At 32.3% G+C, this 25,834-nt stretch overlaps 1 protein-coding gene across 1 annotated transcript in view; it reads left to right on the plus strand.

Moving 5' to 3' along the window:
* Positions 1 to 437: 437 nt before the first annotated feature.
* LOC111701303 (transient receptor potential channel pyrexia) overlaps positions 438 to 25,834 on the plus strand; it is a 30,717-nt gene continuing 5,320 nt past the window's right edge. The window contains exons 1-22 of the mRNA XM_023472509.1: positions 438 to 702; positions 1,890 to 1,958; positions 3,140 to 3,205; positions 5,846 to 5,893; positions 7,817 to 7,902; positions 8,137 to 8,206; positions 8,286 to 8,352; positions 10,942 to 11,012; positions 11,842 to 11,932; positions 12,108 to 12,219; positions 12,431 to 12,514; positions 14,134 to 14,252; positions 14,808 to 14,931; positions 16,069 to 16,136; positions 16,634 to 16,742; positions 17,042 to 17,092; positions 17,356 to 17,467; positions 19,915 to 19,995; positions 21,815 to 21,940; positions 23,787 to 23,868; positions 24,915 to 25,049; positions 25,249 to 25,299. Coding sequence (XP_023328277.1) covers positions 653 to 702; positions 1,890 to 1,958; positions 3,140 to 3,205; positions 5,846 to 5,893; positions 7,817 to 7,902; positions 8,137 to 8,206; positions 8,286 to 8,352; positions 10,942 to 11,012; positions 11,842 to 11,932; positions 12,108 to 12,219; positions 12,431 to 12,514; positions 14,134 to 14,252; positions 14,808 to 14,931; positions 16,069 to 16,136; positions 16,634 to 16,742; positions 17,042 to 17,092; positions 17,356 to 17,467; positions 19,915 to 19,995; positions 21,815 to 21,940; positions 23,787 to 23,868; positions 24,915 to 25,049; positions 25,249 to 25,299 — 1,872 coding nt within the window. The 5' untranslated portion in view covers positions 438 to 652. The remainder of the gene's footprint in view (positions 703 to 1,889; positions 1,959 to 3,139; positions 3,206 to 5,845; positions 5,894 to 7,816; positions 7,903 to 8,136; positions 8,207 to 8,285; positions 8,353 to 10,941; positions 11,013 to 11,841; positions 11,933 to 12,107; positions 12,220 to 12,430; positions 12,515 to 14,133; positions 14,253 to 14,807; positions 14,932 to 16,068; positions 16,137 to 16,633; positions 16,743 to 17,041; positions 17,093 to 17,355; positions 17,468 to 19,914; positions 19,996 to 21,814; positions 21,941 to 23,786; positions 23,869 to 24,914; positions 25,050 to 25,248; positions 25,300 to 25,834) is intronic.

Here is a 25,834-nt window from a genome sequence, read left to right on the forward strand (position 1 = left end):
ACATATCTCACAAGGGTGGGCCCCGGGTGAACGCCCTGTATCCTTGTATCTCTGTATCTCTGCATCTATGAATCTCTGTATCACTATACCTATATATGCATATATCTCTGCAGCTCTGTATCTTCAGTGGTAGGCGATTATATCAATACAATATTTAAGTTTTTATTGTTTACAAAGCTTTTTTCGAATTACAAGTAATCAAAGAGAAGCATTTTTAACGACAGCTTCTCTGTTTTCTTGTTTATGTGTATCAATGCTGTTTAAAAGCTTTGATACAAATCAAAATTTAAATCAAAAGTCGTCTTCATTGTATTGATTTACTCGCTTACCATTGTATGTATCTCTGTATCTCTGTATCTCAGTATCTCTATATCTCTGTATCTCTGTATCTCTGTATCTCTGTATCTTTGTATCTCTGTATCGTTGTATCTCTGTATCTCTGTATCTCTGTATCTCTGTATCTCTGTATCTCTGCAATATATTAAAAACTGCGGTGTTAAAGACTTAAAATTTGATTAGTTCAATTCCTCATAAATAAAGTATCACCAACAATGTTTATTTTTCACTAACATAAAAAAGTTTCCCCTCATACTTCCCCGCCTTTAAAAATTGTGCACTTGCTTATTTGAAAAACTGTTAAATATTTAGATGCATGAAAATGGGATCCCGTGGAACACAACGAAAAAACGCGAATTTTAATAGGTACAACGGAATTGAGTCTTTGCCACAAACTCTGCTTTTCTAATCCCTATAACTATGCGATTAAATGTTCACTAGTTTCAGTATGAAATAAATATTGCCATTTACTGATAGCGGCGATTGAAGGATTCATAACTCTGATAATTTGGATAATCAGATAGATAGAAAGATAGATGTTACCGCCATACTATTTCTATGGTTCAGAAAAGACAAAAACACATGACTGAACCCTGATTGGATCAGGCGCTAATGGACTCGGCATACAGGAGTGTGTCGTAGACCTTAGATATGTTAAACTATGAATTCTGTCAGATAAATTAATCAAAGTTTGAAATATCAAAGGCCTACACCATAGAGATTAGCTTTGAGTTTGTGGCAAAGACTCAATTCCTTTATTCTTTTTCTATGATGATATATGAATTTGACATTATTTGAATTCCCCAAGATTGACAGTACTTGCATACCAAAAAACCTAGTCTTTTTGTATTTTATACTTTTTTGTTAATCTATGTTTGTATATTGTATATTTGGTGTATTTGGTTCTCTCTATATTTACATTGAGACAGTATTTTTATATCTTCAGTAAAAAGCGAAAACATTTAAAAAGATACTGTATAAATAAAGTAAATGTGCTTGCCATGTTACAAATACGTTTTTCAACAATGTATATTTTGATATTTGAATGATATGGATTATTTTGTAGGAACTGATTACTGATTCATATTCTAGTTTATAAACCCTTGTATTTTTTAAACATGACGTTTTAAACCGTTAACTATAAAATTTGTTAATCAAACAGTTAAAGTTTTAAATATCAAAGGCTTACGCCTTTAATATCATATAAAATTACAGATCTAGGATTACTCCTCCCTCAATATCATATAAATATATTGATCTAGGATTACTCCTCCCTCAATAACTGATAAATATATTGATCTAGGATTACTCCTCCCTCAATATTATATAAATATATTGATCTAGGATTACTCCTCCCTCAATATTATATAAATATATTGATCTAGGATTACTCCACCCTCAATATCATATAAATATATTGATCTAGGATTACTCCTTCCTCAATATCATATAAATATATATTGATCTAGGATTACTCCTCCCTCAATATCATATAAATATATATTGATCTAGGATTACTCCTCCCTCAATATCATATAAATATATTGATCTAGGAATACTCTTCCCTCAATAACTGATAAATTTCATGAAAAGGATTCCTTCTGTGAGGAATTAAAAACTAGGAAAAGAAGAAATAAAAAAGCATTCTAGACAGGGGCGTCAATAAGGATTTTTTTGGGGGGGTAAATTTTAACATTTTGCGCGGGTAGCACACCGTTTTTTTAACCCCCTAGAATTTTTTTACTCCTCCTTAGACCATGTACAATCCCATTCATGATGTATATCAAATTATGGGTTTTAGCTGGGTTTCATTTCAATTTCTTAATCATTTCTGGGATTAACAAACTCTATCAAATAAAGGGCTTTCTTTACCACCTTTCTGCTTTCACCTTTCTTAATTTATACCTTGAAGGTTGTCCATTATAAATTGAGACTTTTTAAACAGCTTTTAAAATAGAAAATTCACCAAAATGAAAAATCCGCGATGATCAGCCACCTATGCCCTGCGGGAACTTAGTTGCATTGTTTTAAAGAATATTCATCATTAGCTTTAAGGGCCCATCTTCTTTTTCATTTCTTAACATTTTCTCTTTGAATACATGATAAAACAAAATTATCAAAAAGAGAAGTGGATGAAAATGCTTTTTTGGTAGGTTCTACATCAAAAACTACCATGCCAATTATAATTTATATTTTTCCCCGAAAGTTGAATATTCAAAGTTTTTAGACCAGTTTTGAAATCTTCAAAGTTTTAGACAAGTTTTAAAATATTCAAAGTTTTTAACTTTTAAAAGGGTCCACAAGAGTCTGAGATGTAAATCCAATAATTTTAAAATTGCAGATATGACAAGTTTGCTTTTGTTACATTATGCAAATTTTATTCTATTAATTTTATTAACAAAAACAATTTTTTGACACGATTAGAAAATTGTTTTTTGTTTTTGTTTGGAAAAATCGTTTTGATCTAAATTTTTGATTAGAGCAAAAAAATTGCATAAAGTAATAAAAGCAAACTTATCGAGATTAAAATGTTTCAGTTTGAATAATAATTTAAATTTTTGTGAAACACTTTTAATGTAAATAAACCTAAATGTCTCAAAATAATCATAAATAGCGACAAAACAAATTATTTTTTTAAACCTTTTGATTTTCCTGCAGACCCTGGATTTTCCTCCAGACCCTGGATTTTCATCCGAATCCTCAAATTTACATTATTTAGATTTTTAACAGTTGAAATTTTAGAATATATTCTTTAACATTTAAAAAATAGAATTTTGAATTTTGATATTTCTAATCTGCAAAGTGAACAAGAAGAACCCTACAGAGTGATGTCTTCCAACAAAAAGACAAGTTCAGATTCAGAATTTAGGAATTTATTTCTGACATTTTGAACATTTCTTAAAGGGACCGTTCACTTATTTGGGTAATTTCAGGGTAAACTAAACAGCTATTTACAATTAACGATTAGTTACTACAGTTTAGTTTTATATTTGAAATTTATTTTGATCCTCAACATATTGACAAAAACAACAAATAGTGTATATGACAAAGGTACCATACCTTTGCGCTCAAATTCTGAACAAAAAATCGGTTTTTTTTTGGCCAAAGTTGTCTTTGAAAATTAAGACCAATACCAATCAACAGCGAATAGGCTGTTTAGTTTACCCTGAAATTACCCAACTAAGTGAACGGTCCCTTTAAAAATACTTAATGCTAATTATATTAACTAGATTTAAAGATTAAAATCAAATTTAAGTGTAAATTGTGACCTGTATGAAACTATATGAAACTGCAGAAAAGAAAGATGAACGATGCTATTCTAAAAGATGCTGCAAACGTAATTTCAAGTGATCCTCTTTTATAGTGTGGAATGTCTGATTCACAACGGTACCCCCTAAACCTTTATCTTTTAATTAATGTGGTAGAATAGTCGTTTATTAGTATGAAAAGTGTTTAATTCTCACAAAATCCTCAACTGTTTCTGTAGCTTTTAAGGATACTGTTGTGATTTGGACAATAGGGCAAACCACTCATACAAATAATTGAAAGATCATTTAATTCTTATACGTCTATACAGAACCTTCCAGTTAGGATTTAAAAAGAGCGTGAAACAATAGCAATCAAGTGTAATGAATAAAACAGGCCAATTTATCTTGATAAATTGATTTTGAAGCTAAAACTAATTCTATTTGCTTTTAAACACATCAAATGAACTTAGGATTGCTTCAATGTCGTCTTCCTATTCCACTGTTTTAAGGGTCACACTGTAAAGTAAACTGATTTTCAGCCATAAACATGTATCTTTAGAAAAAACTTCTTTTCTTGAGATCTATTATACAGAAAGAATGTTTTGAATGAACAAAGGTAACTTTGTCATAGATAATATTGTCAAAATAAAACATTTCCATTAAATATTTTAGTTAGAAAGGAATCCCGTTAAAAAATTTAAAATTCATTTAAATTTAAGATTCTCTGAAGAAAAACGTACTGCAAGGCCTGAGACAAACAGGGATGACAAGAACAAAATGTTTTCAACAATATTTTTACATCCCATAGTCATGAAAATATTTTATTTGACAGTCATGAAAAGATATTCAACGAATTTAATTAAATCGCTTGGAAATATTTCCTGTAAAATACAATATTTTCTTTGAATTGACTGTAAACGTATAATGTCAGGCGAGTCTCTATTAAAGGAGTGGTATGCCCGATATACAACGATACTCTTAACTGCTTTGTCTGAACAAACATGAATTCGATAAATATCAAGTCTTTTTCGTAAAACTGATTATTTTTAATTGTGGTTTCTCCGTAAAAGGAACTTGCGTAGTTTTCGCTTTAAAACAACTGACCGGTTTTCAAGCTTGAAAAATTATTTCATCTTCCATATTAATGCTGTGAATCGGGTATGCCCTCCTTTTTTTACAAAAAAAAGGTCACTTAAAATTACGACAAAAATTCCTTTAAAGACTTGAATGAATGATGAATCCATGAACAAACTAGGTAAAATAAAACTTCCAAAAATTATTATTGCATGGTTTTGATAAATATTTTTAATGAATGTAAAATGCAATGACATCTTATTCATTAAAACATTAAAATCATTTTTAAATTTAGTAATACCGTTGGAAAGATATTCTTAAGATTGCGGATTCAATACCTCACTATAATTTCAGTAGAAGTAAATATTTCCATTTACTGTTATAGCGCCGGTATAAGGATTTATCTCTAATTTGATAATGAGCTAGATAGAAAGATAGATGTTACCGCCATGCAATTTCTATTGCTTCAGAATAGACACCAAACACATGGCTGAACCCTGATTGGATCAGGCGCTAATGAACTCGGCATACTAGAGTTACGAGGTCGCAAGGTACCTTGCGACCTCGCAACTTCTAGAATCTTGTTTTAAATCAAGAGTTTATGTTTTTGCTGAAACCTTTACGATTAAAGTAAACTATTCGAATTTAAGGCTATGTTAGAGGATGCGAAATTTACAGCTAAAGCGAGAGCTTTAGTTTAATGGGATGAAAGTCATAAATTTATATAATAAAGTTATAAAATTAATATAAATTTGAAACATGTTTATGAAGTCGTGAAATTCATATTGAGTGGCTAATATTGAAATGAACAAAAATGTTTTAAATTTCTTAATAAGTTACTGGATAACTTTGATTTTCTCATACGTTTGGAATAAATCTATGCCACGAGATCACAAAGTCCCATCAGTATTTTAGCTTAATTTTGACGTTTTCCTTCTATCTAGTTCTCTGAGTCTTTCTGTAAATTGAATTTAATTCTTTTTTTTAAGTCTAGATATTTATTATCTCCGTATCGAGATTATTTAAATTTAATTCTAAAAAGACATAAAATATGAATTTAAATTTCTTAAAAGAATTTAATTTGATGATTTATGTAAGAGGAGTTTTTTTCTGGTTAAATAATAAATTAGTAATTACAATTATCAAGAATAGAATATTTCTCTATTTTTTCATGAATAAATTTGTAGCGGGGATTCTGGATCCGGCTCTAGTGGAACTATTAGTATAATATCCAGGTATAGAATATATAATATCCAGATATAGAATATTTACAATATCCAGGTATAGAATATATTATATCCAGGTATAGAATATTTATAATATCCTTGTATCGAGTATTTATAATATACAGATATAGAATATTTATAATATCCAGGTATAGAATATATAATATCCAGATATAGAATATACAATATCCAGGTATAGAATATATATAATATCCAGATATAGAATATACAATATCCAGGTATAGAGTATTTATAATATACAGATATAGAATTTATGTAATATCCAGGTATAGAATATATAATATCCAGATATAGAATATATATAATATCCAGGTATAGAATATATATAATATCCAGGTATAGAATATATAAAAGGGAAGAAACATCCTCCTGCCGGCGCTCTAGTTTCCCGACCAGGCACAGGGAGCTTGACAACTTAAAGCCTTGGAGCCGAACTTGGCATGGTACCAACAAAAGGACGGTGAAACTGGACGGCGAGAAGGAGCTGCAGGAGTCTGAGAACGGCGGGAAACTGGACTAGAAGTTCTCCGAGAGCGCTGATTACGGCGGTTCTGTCTAGAATGAGGAGTACTGACAGCATTCACTGAGTCCAAAGCGTTTACCGACGAATTAGAAGACAAACTACTCCGGTAAATCTCGTCTGCACGTTGAGAGAGAACTGCGATATCGGCGGTTTTATCGTGAACTAAATGAGACCTGACATCAGCTGGAAGTTGCCTCAAAAACGCGTACCGCAGGAACAAACACTCCTGATGTTCTGATGGAAGGAGAGCCCTCATCCTGGATAAGAGAGCTGAAGGGAGCATATCTCCAGACAGAGGAAGTGACATGATCGATTCACAACGTGCATAATCCGTCAGAGAGTGTGTCTGTAAAAGACGAGACCGCAAAACACCATAAGGATCGGCAGTAGGCGGGCTCCGTATTATATCTACAACATTATCTATCTCGTTCTGGGGTAGAGATGCCACTACATGATGGAACTTGGTGATACTGTTGGTGATATTCTTGAGGTGGAACTGGGACTCAGCGTTGATGAACCAGGATTCGCAGCTGTCAGGCCAGAAAACAGGCAGTTTCAGAGCAACTGCATAGAGCTGGCTGGGAGAGGAATCTAACTGGTTTGACGCGCCTGTGCTCAAAGCTGGATCTCCAGGCATCGTGACGCTGAAAAAGAAAGCACTGTCGAGCTAGGTTTTTGCTTACTGTGATAGCCTGTGGAGAAAACAGGGAGGCTGGTTCACTTTTCAGCCGAAAATAATACTAGCGAGCAAAACAGGACACTAACTCAAAACACTGAGTTTTAGGTGGAAAAATACAACGCGGTGGGTTGTTTAACTTTGGACTTATAAAGAAACGTATTCACTAGTCCAGGGTCACCAATTTGGCGGAGAGCAATAAGACGAGGGTTTAAATAACGACTAACTATATTTTTTATATAAAGTTACAAAGTTAGAAAATATATATATATCTCGTGGCTTCTAGAAACTCCCCTATCCTTCTCCTTGCCGCGAGAAGTTCTTCAAGGAAAGACGACTTTCATAGCCGCCACACAGGTATAGAATATATATGATATCCAGGTATAGAATATATAAAATATCCAGGTATAGAATATATAATATCCAGGTATAGAATATTTATAATATCCGGGTATCGAGTATTTATAATATACAGATATAGAATATTTATAATATCCAGATATAGAATATATATAATATCCAGGTATAGAATATATATAATATCCAGGTATAGAATATATATAATATCCAGGTATAGAATATATAACAGGTACGGAATCCGTATGATATACAGGCCCTGATTTTTTCTCCATTTACAAAGTTTTTTTTTATTTTCAACAATTTGACTGGATTAAAAATATGAAAACGAAACAAACAAATATTTTATTTTCAGATTATCTGAAATTGGGAAGCGGCGAGATGGCAGCAGATCAACCTTCACGGTCAACCTGCCCCCTCCAGACATTAACACTAAAATTGGTATTTTTCAAATATTAACTTTTTAAAAATACATAGAAGACCCAAAGTTTTTACATTAAAAACACAACTAAGTCAATTTTTGTCAACTTTTTGTTACAAAACCGGGTTTTCTGGTAAATTTCGTAGATTTTAGAAAAACTTTCCTGTTGAATCTACTCTATTTCAGTTCAGCAGGAAGATGAATGTTTACTTTTTGTTTAGCTTGTCAAAAAGTTGAGATGAATTATTGTTTAGATCTGACTGCTCAGCTCATGGGAGACTTATCTCCTTTATCCTTCACATCGTCTACAAACTCAGGAACCAGGTGAACGGAATATAAACAACAAAAACGGGGCATTCTAATCTTTCTTGCGCATGATCTTAAAAAATTTCCACGTGTTTAGGCATCTGCGTAAAATTTCTAAAGTTACAGGAGGCAAAACAAGAACAACACAAGAAGATCTAGCTCAGGAAATTAATAACAAAAAAAACTTTTTATTTACAATATAGAAAAAAACTTTTTCATAAATTCATCAAGAAAATGAATGTTATAAAGATATTAGATTATATTCAAAACTTAAGGTTAAGGGACAAATCATATTCTAGAGAAGCATAAAAATAATTTCAGTTTCTAAGCACCCTAACAACTTATAACTAACTTATAACTTGCTTCAAATTCTAGTTTGCTAGTCTCTCCTTTTTTCTATCAGATGTCATGGAACTTTGAATGTTTTAAACAATCAATTCTGCTAAATTATAAGAGTTCAAAGTTTGATATATCAAAGGTTTAGACAATCAAGTTACAAAGATATAGTGATCAGAAAAGTAGAGTTCCTTTGCTACTTTTTACTTGATTTGATGGGTGCAGAAGCTTAGACATCTGATCCTGTTCTCTCTCTGTAGAGATCAAATAGACGGGGTCTCGGTGAAGATTATGTAGCTCTTCGTCCTGACATATATTATATAATATATATGTATATATCAATGATTCGCAACAATCTTCTTATAACATTTTATTCATAAACACAATGTTTCATACTTTATGCAATCATCAGTATTGTATATGTATATCGTATACTTGAGTTCACCTTAGAGTTAGATTAAATTCAGGTTTCTAGAATTTTCTAGTTTTGTAGATAGTTGATTTTGGTAGAGACAACACGGTTACTTAAAAACATTTTCATTACTTTTTGATGGTATCAGATTCATAGCGTATTATGATACTTCTAGTTACTCACGGGCAACCATAGTACATTTGAATTTCCGAGCCGGTTCAACCTTTTTGGTCCCAGTTTGTACTGTATCGCCCTGACATTGGGTAAATAAAGCAGACACTCGATAGGACTAGCCGGTGCAACAAGGTTGACGCGATCTGAATTTAGTTTAAATTTACTTTTACTTAAGGGTCAGAAGTGCGTTAACTGCTATTAGTGAAGCAGTGTCCGAATTTAATGAATTTGAGCCGCGGCATACATCTGCCAAAAACCGGATTCAATTGAGCGCCGGCTTAAATCTTAAAAAATTGAATACAATTTTATGTGGAACCAACCATAATTGAGTCCCGGCTTAAATTCAAGCTGCGGCTTGAATTCTTTAAATTCGTCCTCAGGTTGATTTTAAACAACTGAACCATATCAAATCTTTTACGTTTAACACTTAGGGTACACAGATTTGGTTCGTGTAATTCTCTGCTGTACCTTTTCAAGCAGCTCAAGGTCTCCAAAAACCATGGACTCCAAACCGGAAATTCAAATTCAAAATGGCATTGTTTATGAAGTTGCAGAAAAGTATGTTTGTCTCTGCACATAAAAACCATGAAATTCTGAGATAGGACAGAATGCAAGCTCTGCGAGCTCCTTACTACATATCTGAAGGGTTTACGAATTTTATCTGACATAACTTCTGTATCCCTTCATAGGCTTCTATAGATTGGGGTTCTCTCATCTCTATTCCTCTTAGATTGAAAACCATGATTATTTCTTCCTAGTCATACATCATCAAGTACTTCATATTTTGGGACATGTCATGACTCATACCATTTATCCGGTTTAGAAGGTCATTCATTTATTTTTGCAACCTCTACAGATCATTATCTGTGTTTAGTTACCCAAAATAATGTCATGGTCACTTTTTTTAACGAACTTGTCCTTTAACAGTTTTAACCATTCATTAATGGTGGTTGTTTCGGGGTCTACAAATTTTAGGAATAAAATTCTATTAACTGTTATTAGTTTTAAATTTACTAGCATATACTGAAAGAAGATACCATTGTAATTTAGAAACAAAGATCTATTGTTTGGTTTCCAAGAATTAAATATATGCCTGAAAGGCGTCTATTGGTTCAACGAAAATTAATTAGCGCTAGTGAACAATTACTAAGATATTTTGGAAGTGTTCTATAGAAATAGGAAATTCTGATATTTTAGTTTAAGCATTTGCGCAAAATCTTGAAACTTTATTAACCGGAATTGAGCTGCAAGGGGAGGGGGTCAATTTCCAAGAACATAAAATAAACATCTACAACTATAACGCAATGATCAGAGCAATCTCATTTTTTCATATTTATTAATACAAATTGTTTCGGATTGCTCATCTTCAGTCAATAAACATGGTTAACTATCTATATATAGTATACATGTAGCATTATCTGCTGCCAGTCCGGTCATCTATATTCACCGTATTAATAAAGTAGTAATGTATGAAACGTTGATTTAAACGGACGTGTACAGAGCCTTGAGTTTTGGGCTAGAGATAGAGTCAGAGAGACTAAATAAGAATAAGAGTCGAGTAATCTCGGGACCTAGATTTATCACATACATATATTACCAGCATGGGAACCCAGTTTGCCTGGATACTAAACCGTTTACTCCATGAGGAACACCAACTTAACTTACTTAAGCCTCGTTCAGAACATTTCCTTTATTTTATCAAGTTCCACAAGTAAAATGTGAGACAACAAGAGGTTCATAGGTCGTTATCAGACATACAAACAGACAAACAAATACAGATTTATTCTTTTGTATTAATACATTTCATTTGTTATTTAAATTTTACCTGAAGGCGGTACTGGAGGGAAACCTGAGAAAAATAGAAGAAATTATTGATGTTTTCATCGCAATGAATGGACCTAGGAAAAAACCTAAATTTTAGCCTTTTTGCATAATTTGATTGGTATACACTTTACAGTATACAGGGGTCATGTGGAATATAAAGACGACATTGTAGCCATACCTGAGCTTATTTTATGATTTCACAAAGCAAATAGTTTTACCAGTAACGTATCAAACCAGTTATTTAGTTAAATGTGTCAGTTTAAACTGCACAATTGTTTCGTCTCTGCTTCATTTGACTATTGAAAGTCATATTTGAGTCAAAAGTAGTCTTTCTATTCCATAGTATTCTGGTTTACTGTAAAAAATGCAATATTCATTGTTTATGTATTCATCCTCTAAAGATTAAAAAAACATATAAAAACAATATTTCAAAGTTTGAGACATTTAAAATTCTGAGATTTTTAAACATCAAGGGACTTCAAAAAAGTATTTTTTTCACACTTGCAACGAAATCCAATCGAAATCTCTACAAGTGTGTAAACCTTTATGATTTCAAACTTCGAATTTTTAATTTAACAAAATTCATAGTTTGAAATTTGTTTTTGTTGTATTTTTTATCTAATTATGTAAATGTAAACATCCCAATATTGCCACCTAAATGGTTGAATGCAAGACTGTTTAAAGGGACATATAGACGTACTTCCAGATTCTCGGAATCAAACTTTTAGTTTGGAGAACAAGGATATCTTCGTCAGCATTAAACAAAGGTTTAAAGAGCACCTTTTGACATTCGTCATACCACTCTACGATTTTAGGGTCACTTGAAATTAGGCTTTCACAGTCCCTCTAATGTTATCTATCTATTAATGCTTATGATTTTTAAACTATTTTGGTTTTCTGTATAAAGCGGACTGGACATTGTGCTAGGATACAGATATGATTATGATACAACAAAACAAATAATTCAATCTGTTCATACATTTTCACATTTTAATCAGGTAGATTTACTTTATAATCCCTAAATATTTGCAACCTTTATTGCTACATTCCAAACAATCACTTCTTACTTGGAGTTATATAGAAAATTTTAGTAAAAGAAACTTACACGGATTTTTCAATTGTCAAGAGATGTCGAGATTTTTTTTACAAGATATCCAAATCTTCTTTTATTAGGAGAGTTGTGAGAAGTACACAATGAACTTGAGTGTACTCGGCCTATGCTGTATATTTGATGCAGAGCATGTGATTTCTCTTCTCTCCCTCTATGGAATATTCAGGATAAAAGGAAAATTTCAATTTCTAATAACAATAAACCGCAAATTGGACTTTGCATTTTTTTCTAAATTCTTTCAATGCAACAATATGAAAATCTACAATTTACTGCAAATGTTTTGCATTGAAATAGTTTAAGATATAAAAAAAATTTGAAATATTGTCGGAAAATAAAAAGTTCTGAATGAGTTTATTTATTTTTAAAGATTGAAATCCTTTTAAAGAATTGTTCCATGCCCCTCAGTTTCCTTTACACACTGCTGCTATGTACGGATCCATAGGATGCATTAAGATCCTAGAAAAACTTGGTAAATGAAAATATTTATGTATAGTAAACAACCAATTATTTTCCTATTTAATTTACTGGCAGCAATTAGTTGGATTTAAAAATTTATATGTTCGGAAAACAAGAGTATAAATATATATATTTGAAATATTGGAAACATATAGATATATATTTGAAATATTGGAAACATTTAGATATATATTTGAAATATTGGAAACATTTAGATATATATTTGAAATATTGGAAACATATAGATATATATTGGAAATATTGGAAACATTTAGATATATATTTGAAATATTGGAAACATTTAGATATATATTTGAAATATTGGAAACATATAGATATATATTTGAAATATTGGAAACATATAGATATATATTTGAAATATTGGAAATATATAGATATATATTTGAAAAGTTTGGTAAAATCATTTATTTGAAAAGCTAGGTTTTAAAATTTATATTTCAATAAATCTCTTTCCCTGGAATTTCAAAATGAAACCAGAATTTAAAACATTTTTCTTAAGGAATTTCAACATTTAAAAGAGGGGTTTAAAAGAAACACAAACTTCGCTAATACAACTTTAAAGGGTCGTTACCCCCCCCCCTCCTTTTTTAGGGCGCTTCACGCCCCCTTTGTATTAACAATTTTAGCTTTGCACTCTGAGAGTAACCATTTTTAATTGTTCTCAAATTTCACGAATTTCTGTTTTTAAATTGATGCATTTTGAAAAATTATGAATTCCTACATTTTTTCCGGGAAAAATTGTTCAACTTTGACCAGCAAATAAACCTTCTCTAGCTAGGGTCATGTGCAAGTTGCCTCAAAAATGTAGGGTTCAATCGGTTCAGCCGTTTTTTACATTTATTAGACACAAACAAACAAACGGACAAACAGACAGACAAGCAAAGTATATAGATAAAGAAGCAGGAATCTCTGTTTGTTTGTTTGGATGTCCGACTACAGCTCATGAACCCATTGACTGATTTGCCTCAAACTTTGATTGGGGAACTCGGTAGAGCCATGGGAACGTTCTTAACTTGGTTCAAACATTCTTAGTTGAGTGAGTTAACTATTATAGAGAAAGTTTAGTTTCCAGCCAATACTGGGTTCCAAGGGCGTATACAGAAATAAATCCCGGGGGGGGGCAAATATGCGCGAAGCGCAAAAAAACTTTCCCCCCCCCTTAAAAGCTCCTATGAAGAGGCAAAATTTAATATGTACATTCAATTTTCAAAACATTTGGCTTCTTGGATATCAGGAAAAAGTATAAGATACTTTAAAGGCTAATTACCTATATCTAGATTTTCTCATATTTCTGTTAGTATTTATACTGAGATAGTAAAATGAAATTCTCTCAACTCAACTCTGTGAAATTAAAAAACGGAAAATTAGGTTACAGCAATGCAATAATATATATATTTTTGTCACACCTCTCCAACCCCCAATTCAGAACGACATCAGCAAACTAATTTTTTTTTATGTTCTTCACTCTTCAGTTTAAGATTTGAAAAGTGTGATAGCTCTGAGTTCTAGGAGGAGGCACTGCCCTCTTGCTGTATACGCCTTTGTACACCCATACTGGGTTCCCAAGCTAGTTTTATTTTATGATAAGCTGAGACGGTTTGTTTTCTCCAGGAGTAGATTTGGATATGGTTGGATACAGGGGCGAGACTGCTCTACATACAGCTGCTAGAGATCTTAACGAAGATGCCATCTTTACTTTACTGAAACTAAAGGCTGACCCTAATATCCAGGTATATTTTCGGCTAAATCTCAAAATATTAAAAAGAAACATTGATGGTTAAAAATAGAGAATGGTACTAAAATTATTAAGATTAAAAAAGAACACAGAATTAATAATTTCCTCATAAATAAAATGAAAAATTTGAAAGAGTCTTCTTGAACTCTAAACTAATTTTTATAGTGGGTTCAACGAAAGCTTTAAAACTTAATACTGGGGGATCCAAATAACTTTTGGACATCTTAAGATTCAGAAATTAATATTAGGAATCAGAAAATTTGAATTATTCAATATGGCCACCATTATTGGCAAGGCACTTTAATGCTCTGCCTCTGACATCCAGGATTTCTTTTCTTAAAAATGCAGAGAATGATGGAAGGCTCTAGTTTATGTAATTTGATCCGAACTTGTTAGTATATCTATATCAAATGTGTTCAAAATCGTCAAAATGTGTCCAAAATATGGCTACCACTACGTTTTTTGAGTCATTATCGTTGTCTACTTATATAGCCCTAAAATAGTGTATATAATATCACCAAATACAAGTATATAAATATTCCTACTGTAGGATGACACCCAACGAACCCCCCTGTTTTACTGCATTAACAACTATGGATGTTTAAAAACCTTGGTGCAATTCGGAGCAGACTTAAACCATGCAGACAGAGAACGCAAGACCCCCATACATTTAGGTCAGTTTCTAGTTCAAAAACTTGGTTCTGTTTCCTATACGACTTCAGAACAGAGATTATCTATTCTCTTTGCTTCTTTAAAGGGAGTGTTCGCGAAAAATTAAAGGGGGTATAGACTTAATGCGATAAAAAAGCGCTTTTGATCGCTACTAATCTTACTTCTATCTGTTGCGTCTAAAAGGAGAAAATTGTTGAAAACTACTAATACCGAATAACTTAGCGCTCATACAAATTGAGAAAATTGCAACATACGACTTAAACCATAAAAATTCAATTTTTATTTCAAACAAATCATTCAGATATTACAACATATAGTCATCGATTATCTTTCGCCACATTTGTGTATAGTTTATATTTTATAATATTTTTTAATTAATTTGTTTTGAATTTGATTATTTCTCTTGTCGCTTGCGCAACTATCTAAGAATGCCGCGGACCACTCACAGTTATTTTTAATCAGTTAAAACGTTTTCTAAAAAAATAAAATATTATAAAATATAAACTATATACAAATGTGGCGAAAGATAATATATGACTATGGGTTGTACTGTCTGAATGTTTTGTTTGAAATTAAATGGATTTTATACGGTCTAAGTCGTATGTTGCAATTTTCTGATTTTGAATGGGCGCTAAGTTATTCGGTATGAGACGTCTTTCACAAGTTTCTCCTTATAGACGCAATAGATAGAAGTAAGATTAGTAGCGATCAAAAGCGCTTTTTTATCGCATTAAGCCTATACCCCCTTTTATTTTTCGAGAACACTCCCTTTAAGGTTATTTGGCTTTGAAGACAACACAAAATAAGGTTCCAAGTTGCAACATTTTGAAACTATATTTTGTAAAAAATGAAGGATTTGTATCCTAAGGAAAAAATAAAAGAAATAAAAGAACCAAAAAGTATGGTTTTAAAACGGTGGTTTTTGGTTGGTTTTTGCATGTATATTCTCTCAGGATTAAAGTTTCGGAAAGTGTAAGTAGAGCAATTACATATTTAGAATAAACAATTTTGAAAGTAAGGTTAGCATACAAATTTGTGTATAATTATTATAAAGTTCTATACATATCATTTTGATTTTAATGCTGGGAGATCTTCAATATTTGTAAATTATCATTAATTTTTTAATCAACTTAATTTAGTTCGAGATAAAGTTTGTTTGGTTTATTTACTGGAAAGTGGAGCAGACCCAAAACTCAAGGATTCACAGGAGCTCACCCAAACCAAACTTTACCTCAAAAGATACAGTGATACCCACACAGAATGAGCCAGTAAAGACTTAAAACTCTTTAAATATGACTATCCCTCATAATTTGCCAAATAAAGAAACAAGCTTTTTTTTGCATGGAATCTCGATGTAATTCTGAATCAGAAAAAATTACGCTATGAGCACATTTTGCCTCTTTGATTTTTTAAAGATTTTTAGTTGTGTTAGAATCCATAAAAAATTGAAAATTGTCAAATGTTCGCAGTCAACATTCTGGAATTCCATGTATAAAAAGAAAGAAAATCTAAAAATTTAATAAGTCCATAAAATCCCCCCTAGAAATACGATCACTCCGTATACAAGTGTACAGTGTTAGATACGAAAACATATCGTGATGTACACAACCGACCACGTTAGAAGGACACTGTTGTGACTCAGACATGCCTGAACTTCAGATTTTGCTTGATTTTGCAAAATAATTTGGTTTGGTTTAAAACCAGGGAGGTGATGCCATCCATAGATTCCTTGAAGTAAATGTAGATCTTCTCACAGCACTCCTGGATTTCTACATCACCTCGTCTACTACTGGAACAAGCAAGGGACTAGAAGGCAGGCGTTTAACCAATTCTAAATCAGTCTACTCAGCACTAATAGAGTTTAACGAAACTTAAATATTTAAGACCGGAAGCAAATAATAAATGTCAGGTTTAACAATTCTAAACATTTTTTTTTTCATCTAAATAGTTTTTGTTTATTTTTTACTCATATTTGTTATCAACAAAAATTCTTTTGTTATATAATATATTTTCCCTAGCAGAATTGTAATTCAATCTAAAATGGTAAAACTTTAGTTTTAACCAAATATTATTGGACATTTGTTATATTATGACAATATATATTTTTTTCAGTTTCCTTACAGTTTGGAGAATTTGTATCCCCTGATTCAAACCTAGAAAAAGGTAAACAAAATCGAGAAAAAACTTAAATCGATAATTTTCCAGTTTTAAATATTCGAAATAAAGAATTTTACGTTTAATAAGCTGGAGTAAAGTTTAAATATGCTTTTGGAACTTTTGAAAGGATTATTATAATAAATTTTTGCCATCTTTTTTACCCTGATATTTGAGATTTTTTTCTCCCCCCTATTTGAAACAGCGAAATTAAATGATTGCATAAGTCATGGTTTACTTTGATTAACAACTAACAATCATCAATACTTTAGGTTTAGAGTTGGCCATTACAGCAGTATCTGAGGAGAAAATAGAACTCCTTAAACATCCAATCATAGAAACATTAATTCATTTTCATGATACTTTCGCTGGAAGAACATTCAGGTTATATTTAAGGGACAAGCATACGCGTAGTTTCAAGTGACCCTTCATGCAAAGATGGCAATGCCCTATTTACAATGCCTTAAAAGCTTTGTCTGATCAAGTATGAATTAGACATCGATGTTTTTTGGTTTTTAAAACTTTTTATTTTCATTTTTATGTAAAAGTTTTTCTTTGCTTTGTCTCATGATTAAGTCTAAATTAGATATCCATCTTTTACTTTGAACTGTTTATTTTCATTTTTGGTTCCTCTAAATTAATTACTTTAATTGTCAGAAAACGAATGTGTCTTCCACATTTTTGATCAGATTAAGGTAAAAGAGAACCGTTGCAAATCGGGCATTGCCATTGCCACCTGAAATTACGCTTAAAGTCCCTTTAAAGAACTGTTACCGTGATCTCCAGTGAACCTCAGTTTAAACAGAGGAATGTTTGATTAACAATGGTACCCATTAAACGAAGGAATGTTGATTAACAATGGTACCCTTTAAAAGTTCGTCTGAACAAGAATGATGAAATTTAAATAGAAATCAATAATTTCCATTTTTGGTTTCTGTTTATATAACCTGCGCATTTACCTTGTAGAGAAAATGAAGGAAATTGTCAGTTATTGACACTTCAGTGAAAAGACAACATCCTCTTTGTTGCTTAGAAAAAGGTAGAAAAAGGTAGAATAAGGTAAGAAAAGGAAGGAAAAGGTAGGAAAAGGTAGGAAAAGGTAGGAAAAAGTAGGAAAAGGTAGGAAAAGGTAGGAAAAGGTAGGAAAAGGTAGGAAAAGGTAGGAAAAGGTAGGAAAAGGTAGGAAAAGGTAGGAAAAGGTAGGGAAAGGTAGGAAAAGGTAAGAAAAGGTAGGAAAAGGTAGGAAAAGGAAGGAAAAGGTAGGAAAAGGTAGAAAAAGGTAGGACTACGTAAGAAAAGGAAGGAAAAGGCAGGAAAAGGTAGGAGAAGGTAGGAAAAGGTAGGAAAAGGTAGGAAAAGGAGGAAAAAGTAGGAAAAGGTAGGAAAAGGTAGGAAAAGGTAGGAAAAGGTAGGAAAAGGTAGGAAAAGGAAGGAAAAGGCAGGAAAAAGTAGGAAAAAGTAGGAAAAGGTAGGAAAAGGTAGGAAAAGGGAGGAAAAGGTAGGAAAAAGTAGGAAAAGGAAGGAAAAGGTAGGAAAAAGTAGGAAAAAGTAGGAAAATGTAGGAAAAGGTAGGAAAAAGTAGGAAAAGGTAGGAAAAGGGTAGGACTAGGTAAGAAAAGGAAGGACAAGGAAGGACAAGGAAGGACAAGGCAGGAAAAGGTAGGAAAAGGTAGGAAAAGGTAGGAAAAGGTAGAAAAAGGTAGGAAAAGGTAGGGAAAGGTAGAATAAGGTAGGATAAGGTAGGAAAAGGTAGGAAAAGGTAGGAAAAAGTAGGAAAAGGTAGGAAAAGGTAGGGAAAGGTAGGAAACGGGTACCTTTGTGATTCGGACATGCAGCTCTTTATGTGGAAACTAGAGGATCACTTTTTTACTACTATATTATGTTGAAAATAAAGAATTTATTTCTTTAAATTAATTTTATACTTTTCTACTAAATTAAAATTTGGAATTTTTCGAAACACACTGTTAAATAAACTGTCGTTCTTGTAATTTCAAGTGACCCTCCATTTAAAAATAGGAATGCCGATTCACAACGGTAATGTAAAATATATCTTCGCTTTTCTAAGCGTTTAATTCTGACAATTTTCTCCATTTTTTCTTCAGCAAGTTTTCCGCAAATCACATTTATAGAAAAACCATAATTGATGTCAATAACCAATGACCAAAATAAAAGAGAAATCATGGATACCTCATTTATTCTTGACCAAGCTTTTCAGGGTACAGTTGCGAATGGGAAATGCCAATCCGAAATTTGAGGACCACTTGATTTTACGTCGACAGTTTCTTTATGCATTTAATTCCGTTACAAAAATATTTCTATACGTACTGTCAACATTGTTGAGATATATAATGTTGTTCATAAAAAAACCATCCAGATATTTTGCTTGATTTTACTTTATAAATATTAAATTAGTTTTATGAAAGGCAAACCTTAGAAGTTTGAGAGAAGTAATTATGTATCCTGTTCATAATTACTTTTTAGTATGAAGGGTTATGTAAATTTGTACAATTTGTACGATTTATTCAGCAATAAAAATGGAAAAGTGAAAATTCTTGGTTACCCAGGAGACAAAAGTGACATAGGGTCATTATTTTTAATTTAGTCATTTTTTAAAATTCGTATTGAAATTAATCTTGATTTCCTTATTGATTGATTTAATTGATTTCTTTTAGCTTCACTCAGGGGCGTATACAGAGTGAGTAAAAGTATTCATTGGGGCCAATAATGTCTAAAGACTTTAACATTTGCATCGGTAGTAATCACTCTTTTGTTATATTTCACCTTGTAAAATGAGTCCATTTTCTGAGATTTAAATTTTTCCCTTTTTTCAGAATTTTTCTCATTATTGTTTACATCTTCTACTTGGCATCAATAACTTCCCTGGTAACATTGAACCATCATAAATACTTCAGGCACCAGTTTTTTGTTATGAAACAAATATTCATGCTCTGTTTAAAACCCTCCTAGTCTCTTAGAGATGCTCTGTTTAAAACCCTCCTAGTCTCTTAGAGTTCATAACTTTTGTGTTATATTGTTAATGTTAAACACTTGATCTTGATATCCAGTTTGAGATCAATGCTTGATCTCTCAATTAAAGTTATCCCTACATGGTATGACAAACACAGGGTATTCAAGAGGAATTAAATATTCGTGTATGTGCAATGTTATTGTTATTGTTATGTGAATCTCGAGATTCACATAACAATAGTAGTTCTGACTCAAGGTGTCCTCTGAAGGCTAAATTTAAGCCATCCCTTTCCAGAGATCATTTTTTTCTCTCTGTGATTTCCCTTTTCTGGAAATAAACTCCTCGGGGGGGGGGGGGGGGGGGGCAACATCCCCCAATCCTGTTCAGTGTGACATTCCTCCATATGCCCCATTATGACTAAACAAAACAATAATGTTTTTACAAACCAAATTAGGCTCCTTAGAGTCCTTATGTAGATATCTCTACCTCTTAGTAAAGGGTTTTCCACAAATTTGATGATCTCAAATTTTAATTCAGCCTTCAGTCGATCTTTAAATGTCTAAATTTAGAAAAGAAAGATATAAGTTTAAAGTTGCAGGGTAATATAAATAGGAGGAAACATACAATATAAATTCTGCAGAGTCGTCTCTGAAGTTTCATCCTTTGTGGGTAACTCTGTACGTTATAAACTGGTTATTATGTAAAAAGAAATTGAATATCTTATGATTAAATTTCGTGAGTTTTATTTAAAAGAATTGCGATGCAAAAAGATAAACTACACAATAAAACCGCTTACGTTGCTTTGTAAAGAAAAAGATATTTTGCTTGAAAAGAATTTTTTTATTGTTGTGTTCAGAAAGACTTTCAATTAAAATGTAATCGAACACAAATCAACAAGAGAGTTTTTAATCACTACACATCCTCCCTATATTTTTGTTATCCCAATAATAATCATATATCAAATATAGATTATATTATTTGCTTAGAGCTCAATATTTCTTGCGACACCACTGTAGGAAATGTGAATATTTCTTTGACTCGTTTTTATTAAATTTCAACCGGCTAGAACATATATTTGAAATTTAGACGAACACTAAAAATGTGCCACTAGAACGATAAAATCGGAGAGGTGAACCAAAATTTGTTAAAAAAAATTGGTGGTAAAATTCTACTGATCTACACTTTTCCATTTAAAATTTTTTGCAGAAATTTTTTTTTTATCACATTATTTTTGAGTATTCTCTTTGAATGCATAGTGTTTAATAGAATGATTATCAAAAGAAACCGTAACCTCAACGTATCTCTAAAGAAAAATCGGATTTTTGAAACATTGTGCAGAAACATTGGATGGAAACTTTAATTATCATGTTTCAACTTAACCAACCCCTTTTAATGAAATTCTCTAGTCTGTTTAAGTACAAGTTTAAAAGGTTGGTCTCCAGGATAATGTTATTATGGTCAACTTAACCAACCCTTTTTCAAAATTCTATACCAGTCTGTTTAAAGGGAGTGCTCCCAAGTGCCGATATCGATCACTACTAATTTTACGTTTATCTGTTGCGTGTATTAGGAGAAAATGATTTTAAAACATCTTATTCCATTAAGAGTGTAGTGTCCATATAAGACGTTTTTAACCATTTTCTCTTTAAAAACGCAACAGATAAAAATAAAATTGTTAGCAATCGATATCGAATTCAGCCTATACCCCCTTTACTTCATCGCGAACACTCCCTTCAAGATAAAGTTAAAAACCTGGTCTCCAGGATGATGGATGATGAATGGATAAGATTGGTGAGAATAATCCTGGGAGTAGGAACTACAGTAATGCTAATACTAATCACAATACTTCTCTGGAAAAGAAACTTCTCCAGAAGGGGGAGTAACTACAGGTAGAAGGGGGAATAACTACAGGTAGAAGAGGGAATAACTACAGGTAGAAGGTGGAATAACTACAGGTAGAAGAGGGAATAACTCCAGGTAGAAGGAAGAATAACTACAGGTAGAAGAGGGAATAACTACAGGTAGAAGAGGGAATAAATACAGGTAGAAGGGGTAGTAACTACAGGTAGAAGGGGGGATAACTACAGGTAGAAGGGGGAGTAACTACAGGTAGAAGAGGGAATAACTACAGGTAGAAGGGGGAGTAACTACAGGTAGAAGGGGGAATAACTACAGGTAGAAGGGTGAATAACTACAGGGAAAAGGGGGAATAACTACAGGTAGAAGGGGGAATAACTACAGGGAAAAGGGGGAATAACTACAGGTAGAAGAGGGAATAACTGCATGTAGAAGAGGTAATAACTACAGGTAGAAGGGTGAATAACTACAGGTAGAAGGGGGAATAACTACAGGTAGAAGAGGGAATAACTTAAGGTAGAAGGGGTAATAACTACAGGTAGAAAGGGGTAAGAACTACAAGTAGAAGGGGGAATAACTACAGGTAGAAGGAGAAATAACTACAGGTAGAAAGGGGAATAACTACAGATAGAAGGGGGAATAACTACAGGTAGAAGGGGGTATAACTACAGGTAGAAGAGGGAATAACTACAGGTAGAAGGGAGAATAACTACAGGTAGAAGAGGGAATAACTACAGGTAGAAGGGGGAATAACTACAGGTAGAAGGGGGAATAACTACAGGTAGAAGAGGGAATAACTACAGGTAGAAAGGGGAATAACTACAGATAGAAGGGGGAATAACTACAGGTAGAAGGGGGTATAACTACAGGTAGAAGAGGGAATAACTACAGGTAGAAGGGAGAATAACTACAGGTAGAAGAGGGAATAACTACAGGTAGAAGGGGGAATAACTACAGGTAGAAGGGGGAATGACTACAGGTAGAAACGGGAACAACTACAGTTAGAAGGGTGAATAAAGAAGAGGGAACAACTACAGGTAGAAGAGGGAATAACTACAGGTAGAAGAGGGAATAACTACAGGTAGAAGAGGGAATAACTACAGGTAGAAGGGGGAATAACTACAGGAGAGGGAATAACTACAGGTAGAAGGGGGAATAACTACAGGTAGAAGAGGGAATAACTACAGGTAGAAGGGGGAATAACTACAGGTAGAAGGGGGAGTAACTACAGGTAAAAGGGGGAATAACTGCAGGTAGAAGGGGGAATAACTACAGGTAGAAAGGGAATAACTACAGGTAGAACTAGATATATTTTAAAGGGACTGTGAGCGTAATTTCAAGTAACCCTCCATTCAAAGATATCTTGTCGTTCTCTGATCAATAATGTAGAAAATATTATCCTTGTTTTAGGTTTAAAAGGGATTAATTCTAATAATTTAAAGATGTTTTTCTGCAGAAGAAAAGTAACTTTAATTGTAGAGAAGCCACAATTGAAAATAATCAGTTTTTAAAATTATAAACATTGACATCTTTGCATGGAGGGACACTTTTGAAATTACACTTACAGTCCCTTTAAAACCTTTTTATTTTTTTTCAAAGGATTTTTTTCGTTTTGTTTTGTGGAAAATTATAAGATTAATCTTCTTAATAATCTTTTTTCATTAACCCACAATAGTCATTGCTAATATTTTTTCTAAAAAGACTACTCGTGCTGCAATAATCAAAAATAGAATTTGATTCTCATAGGATATTGTACAAAAAAAAATTTCCAAAATGATCATAATGTATAAATTAAAAATTATGTGTTAGTTTAAAGTGAAAGCTTACCTTTAAAGCAATAAATTCAAAATTCAAATATTTTCTTTCTTGTATTTTTAGGTTTATCTGGCTGCTGAATTTTCTTCTGGTTCTTGCCTACATAACCTTTGTCTCAATACAGCACTTGATTCAACCCATAGAGGAACTAAAGAGTGGAATCTAGATTAATAAATACCACAGAGTAGAAAATAGAGTTAAATTTTGTCAAGAAGTGTAAAACTGCCATTTTGTTGTACTGGTACCACAATGAAAGTGTACTTACACTAGTGTTTTATAACCTTTTGGTATCTGTAACTCCTAAAAAACATTTGTCTTGAAAATTATATTTAAGAAAAAATATGTCTGCGCGGATAGGGTTAATGAAACTGCAATTTTCCCTAAAAAATGTTAACCGTACAATTCAAGCTATGCATATATACTGGGCCGATGTAACAAATAACAATACAATATTTTGATTCACAATATTATTATGATTTTAAGTATTGTGCAAAGTTTAAGGTTTCGCTTGAAAGTACTACGGCTCAGAGACAGCTGGGAGGAGAAATTATGCTAGGTTATAATACCTTTCTATGATACCGCCGCCAACTGTCTTTTTGGAACACCCTCACTCCCATCAATGTTAGTAATATCGAACTATCGAACGCATTTCTAGACAACGAACATTCTGTTAAAAATTACGTGAGAAATGGTTAATTTAATTTAGATAGTGGGAACTTGTAACGGATTGTCTAAAGTCTAAGGATCATACTGTTTTGTTGTATTGCACTGCGTTAGAGTAAAAGTTATGAACATTTGCATAAAATCTTACTTTTTTACTTATTTTATAACTCAAAGGAACTGAAAATATTCTCTACTCTAAAGATATTTTAAATTTTTATTAAAATGTAGATAGTAGATAGGATTTTCATTTGAATTCTGTACCCTTTCCACCCCCCCCCCCACCCTCCCTTCAAAAAGCAAGAATTTATTGTGCAACCTTACATTACAATTATTTATCACGAAATTCGGGGATGGAAAATATCTTAGGGTTTTTTTCATTTCCGAATTAGAACCATAAAGAAGTTGTTCAAAATGCATACCTTCGTCCTCTAGTTGCGGCTATGATTAGGTAGAAAGGTTTACTTAAACAACTGGGAAAAGATAAATTGTAAAAAAAAATTCTATTCTTTAAATTGATCTCTGGTCTAGGCATCAGTTATACCACAGCTTGGAACAATGTGTTTATTTCTATCCTGGATTTATATAACTGATATCCTGGGACAGTTTCCTAATGTTGGGATCTATATACTCATGGTCCAGGAGGTGGCAGGGGATCTACTTAAGGAATATTTTCATTCGTGAATTCATGAAAATTATGCATCAATTTGTGAGACCGAGTCGGCCTTAAATTATCGTCATGAAACGCACTTGGTTTGACTTTACTGTCCCAATATATTTTTGTAGCCCTCGATAAAAAATCCAAGCTTTAACGTGGATGTTTTTAAAGGAAAAAACGTATTTTCAATGAAAATATGTACCGTAGTTTCTTCTAATGTACACAACTGTGCTTCTGGCTTTCACACTAAGTTTCCAGGTAAGATATAGAGGTCTTGTGCATACAGGAACCTCCATCTCTTTGATCAAATAAACTTTATTATGTACTGCAATTTCTGGGGGAAATGTAAACAATTTTTTTTTCTGCCTAGAACAAATTGTTTTTTAGTCTTCCTCCCAGAAACTGCAGTTTACGTTTTACAAAAACGCTGGGTTTCCTGCCGCATAGATGCATAGGTGCTTTGATAGAAATAAATTGCTTAAGAAATTAAGTATTTTAGTTCGTAAATTGTTTCTTTTTGAGACACCCTGTAGATATAAATATTTCTTATGTTCACCCTAGTATTGGGTTTATTGAAAAGGAATAAATAGGAAATTAAATTCTTTAGTTTTATAGAATTTAATATTCAAAATGGATTTCTATTCATTTCTGTTGGTTTTGAATTGTAAATGAAACTTAAACAATTTTAATTTAAAATGTTTATTCAAAAAGTTCTTTTACTGAATAAAATAGATACAAATTTAAGTTATTAAAAAAGAGAGCTGAGCACCCGCCGCAAATATTAATGTTTGCA

Source organism: Eurytemora carolleeae, unplaced genomic scaffold, assembly GCF_000591075.1.
Source record: "Eurytemora carolleeae unplaced genomic scaffold, Eaff_2.0 scaffold452, whole genome shotgun sequence".
Taxonomy (NCBI): Eukaryota; Metazoa; Arthropoda; class Copepoda; order Calanoida; family Temoridae; genus Eurytemora; species Eurytemora carolleeae.